General features: G+C 45.9%; 2 protein-coding genes across 2 annotated transcripts; both read right to left on the bottom strand.

The window, feature by feature from the left end:
• On the bottom strand, positions 1-927 carry LOC138942785 (uncharacterized). Its single transcript, XM_070313255.1, has one exon. The coding sequence runs from the start codon at positions 925-927 to the stop codon at positions 1-3; it is 927 nt and encodes a 308-aa protein (XP_070169356.1).
• Positions 928-2,248: 1,321 nt separating this feature from the next.
• LOC138942784 (uncharacterized) lies at positions 2,249-3,114 on the bottom strand. The gene is made up of 2 exons (XM_070313254.1): positions 2,645-3,114; positions 2,249-2,570 (listed from the first exon to the last, which is right to left on the bottom strand). Exons 1-2 carry the CDS (start codon positions 3,112-3,114, stop codon positions 2,249-2,251), a joined length of 792 nt encoding a protein of 263 aa, XP_070169355.1.
• Positions 3,115-3,996: the final 882 nt, after the last annotated feature.

Here is a 3,996-nt window from a genome sequence, read left to right as displayed (position 1 = left end):
TTACAGCGGTATTTTATAATGTCCCCACGGTAACGTATCCGTAGTTCCCGATATCGCGTATCGCTTGTCATCGTGCGGACTGAGCGCGATCTTCAACTCCGATACTGTATACATTTCGTGTAACTCGGACCTCATACAAAACTGCTCGCGCTTCATCTCGATCCCTCGTCGAAGACAGCGCGCGTAATCGTCGAACGTTATCGTTCTCGCGACGACGCCGCTCTTAACACCTTTAATCCTTTTCGTATCGCTTCTACCGTCGACTCGCAGCGCGTACATCTTCGCTCTGAGTCCGATAAATTCGGTCATAATCGCGCCAGCGTTCTCATCCTTCATCGCACCGGGTATTTTCTTATTAGCGAGAGGCATACCGTACGCGTTGTCCATCGCGTAATCGCTCGTATCGAATCTGTCGATATCGCGCTTCATATCCTCGTACACGTCCTCGCACTCGACGCGATAAATAAGATTATCCGTGTCGGTGTACATTACTCTACACTTATCTCGATACAATGGTAGCATGTACTCGTAGTGAAATTTGTACAAACGAATCTTAGATATGTCGAGAATGCACATACCCACATAGATCGGTTTGTTGAACGTAACTTCGAGTTTGCGCAATTCCACGGCTACGAGATCCTCCGCAAAAACACTTCTACTGTAAAAGTTCGGCTTCGCGATCATCGCCTCCGCGCCGTATCGCCGGTCCCATCGAGTCACGAGTCGGACATTCGAATGATTGCGCACGTTCTCCATAGTTTTGCCAAACACGGCGTTATTCATCAATTTATACAGATTTTTCTCGAACTCGTTTTTCGCGTTAATTCGTAATCGCGTGTTCAGTTCGATGTATTCGCGCAGCCATGGAGATTGCGCGAATCGCAATATTCTGTGTAATTCGTAACGCGTAATCCGTGTCAAACGCATTGTTGCAGATTGCGATAATATATTACGTAACGGCTCTTATCGTACAGCGTGGCGAGAAGCTTCTCGTCTCGTTTTCCGGGCGGCTTATCGCGCGTCGGGCAGAATGGAAAGTCAGCGTGAGAATCGTGAAGGTCGGACGGATACGCAAGGTCGAGAATGCTCTAGAATGTAACCGATAGGCGAGTTCGGTATCACGGACGTTAAGTCAACGCTCGTAACGTCATCGACCCATCGAAAATCTTCGTAAGGCAACGATTGACACATCGCCCATCCATACAAATTATTTATATCGAAGTATATGAGATACGACGATGGTTCCGAAGGATCGTACGACTGTAAATACTTGTTATTAGCGCGCGCGTATCTGTTGGAACATTGACTTAGCCCGCCGCATATTCCGCGTTCCACGAACATCACCATATCGATGTCGGTTAACAATTCGAATCGCACACCCGTATACTTTAACATAGCGTCCCACGTATATCCCGGTAACGTGTAATAATACACGGGATCTAAATTATAACTTCTCATACACGCGTCGCGAAAATTTTCGAAGACATCGGCCAATAGAAGAACGTCGGTCTTTAAATACAAATCGCTATAATTACCCAACGTTTCGACGCGAAATCGCTCCCAGACTCTTGTCGCGCGCGCGTAATCGCTCTCGGATATCGCGTCAAAGGTTAGCGAACTGTGGAAAGCCTCGCGCAGTAGACGAGTCTCCAACAATTTATCTACGTCGTCGACATACTCGTACGGAAATACGCCCTTTCGCGCGAGAAGCTCGAAATCGGCGTCGCTAAGATCGGAAAATTCCGAACGCGCGATCCTCAACTCGCTCTTGTCGAGACGCCAATTTTTCGAGACTCGCGCTTAGAAATTTGAAAGAATCCACGAAACGCAATTTTAAGCGTTTCTCGAACCATCCCTCGTCCCACGCATCTTCGACGTTCTTCGTGAAAGAGGTGTACGTTTCTTTCGTTATCGGCAATACTTCCACGCTGCCGGGAAAAGCGTTAGCTACATCTTTAATGATAAAATGCGCGTCGTAGCCCGATAAATTGTTAAAAAATACGGGAATTACGTAAGTATCCTTATAATTTAAATTACAATTCGAATGCGCCGGGACTCTGTATCGTCCGATCAGATGACAATGGTCGCGCACGCGAGCGTCTCCCGATTCGAACGGTTTCTCGCATACGTTGCAGCGCGTCGCGTTTACGAATCTCTCCCACTCGTCCGGTGTAAGATCCGTCATAGGAGCATCGGTATCGAGAATAGTCTTCGCGCGAAGCGCTAGATCGTGCAGTTCTTTAACGAACTACAATACGCAATCCTCGCCGCGATAAGCTCTGTAGGTCGAGCTAACGCCATCGAGCGCGCATCGCGCGTAATATCCGGCGCTATAGACTTCGTGATGCTGAACGATAGATGTGTTCGACGTTCTCCTTTCCTCTTTCTTCTTCAGCACGCATTCGAGATCAGCGTACACCACGAATGGAAGTCGCTCCTTTCTACTATAGTTGTGAAACTCTAACCATTTGTCGTCTTTAGTAGGAAGGACTATAGCGCACTCATTCATCCTTTCGCAGTCCACGCTGTGAGTCGATAACTTATCACTCGTTCGAAAATAATGCATGCATCTGCGACATAACGCACATTTTTAAATCGCGCACATTATCGACATCGCGCGACGATTCTTTTAATTCGTACTCACCGATCGCATATATGCGATTTATTTCGCCTACCGCTCAATTGCGAGCCGACGAGTCGCGGCAGATTCTTGATCCACGCGAAATGCGTCACGTTATCTCGTCGCGTCATATCGTCAAAATACAGCAGATTAATGTGTCGGTCCTTTTTATCGTCAGTGAGACGCAGAGGAACGACGCGGCAACCGCCTTTTCCCTCCTTTTTATCTCGAACGATGTACACATTGATAGATATGTCGTTAATACGCTCGAATTTAGTAATTCTGTTCAAACTCATAGGAAACTTAACGCCCTTCAGATTCAGCACTGTCGTGTAATGCGGGTACGAAGATTCCCGCCCCGCGTTTTTTTCGGCTGGATACAGAGCGGCGACCACCGCCCATGCGAAACACGCATTGTCATTAGATCGCACGTTTATTACCGCTCTCTTCAACACGATCTCTCGCGGTAGTTTAACGTGGCACCCCGCGCGCATAGGATTGTATCTGTTCACATTCACCGTTAACTTGAATATTCGCGATAACGCCCATACGCTATCGCGCTCCTGAAATTCCTCCAACGAGGCTAGAGTAGCGTCGACCACTCGCTTCTCGTACCACTCTCGCAAGTCGGAAAGAGGTAGAAGCGGATAATTCTTCGTGACGATAGTCTTAACACCGATCTTGTCACTCGAGACGAACTCGCCGATGAACGCGGTATTGACCTTAACACTGTTATATCTATCCATAACATCGCGTATTCGATCGAGCACGGTATCTCTAGCGTCCTCGAGAAATCGCCGAGGTTCGATATAATCGAAATTAATAACCGCGCCGGTTAAGGAGATCCAATATTACCGACAGAACGCGAATATTCTTTATTTTGCAAAATCTTTTTGTTGATTATAGATATCAACAAATCCTTTTCCACAATTAAGGTACACATAATAACGGAGTGCGGAGTTTAACATTTCATATGAAAAGTTAAAAAAAATGAGAAAATTACAGTTTTGTTATCGGCTTCTGCGTCAACATTTACTTAATATAACAAATATGTAATCTACACGTGCCTAATCAGTAAACTCCGCACTCGGCATTTCATCAAAGAGTATAAGTAAACTTAGAGAAGTGAGTTTAGAAGCTTTATAAAAAAGATTTTGCAAAATAAAATTTTCGTGCATATGTGTGTGTGCGAGATGGAGGCTCAAGAGTAAAACAGAGCAGTAGATTAGTTGCGTGATGTCGCGATAGACGGAGCTGTAATCTTACACGACAAGGACAGACATAATCGTACTACCTTTGTCTCTTTCATGCGTGTAGAGTAATATACATGTACGCACTAACATTATTGCAGTATCTTTTTTCTCTCGATCATACAC

The sequence above is a fragment of the Polyergus mexicanus genome, unplaced genomic scaffold (assembly GCF_030449975.1).
Source record: "Polyergus mexicanus isolate NDT 795.1 unplaced genomic scaffold, iyPolMexi1.0 SCAF_23, whole genome shotgun sequence".
In the NCBI taxonomy this organism is placed as follows: domain Eukaryota; kingdom Metazoa; phylum Arthropoda; class Insecta; order Hymenoptera; family Formicidae; genus Polyergus; species Polyergus mexicanus.
The sequence above is the reverse complement of the archived record's forward strand: the minus strand, read 5'-3'. Positions and strand labels throughout refer to the sequence as shown.

Excerpts from the sequence above, each read along its gene's own strand:
- LOC138942785 (XM_070313255.1), bottom strand. The coding sequence starts at position 927 with ATGCGTTTGACACGGATTACGCGTTACGAATTACACAGAATATTGCGA.
- LOC138942784 (XM_070313254.1), bottom strand. The coding sequence starts at position 3,114 with ATGCGCGCGGGGTGCCACGTTAAACTACCGCGAGAGATCGTGTTGAAG. Across the intron at positions 2,571-2,644 it reads AAATCGCATATATGCGATCG|ATGCATGCATTATTTTCGAA; the intron begins GTGAGTACGAAT and ends GTTATGTCGCAG.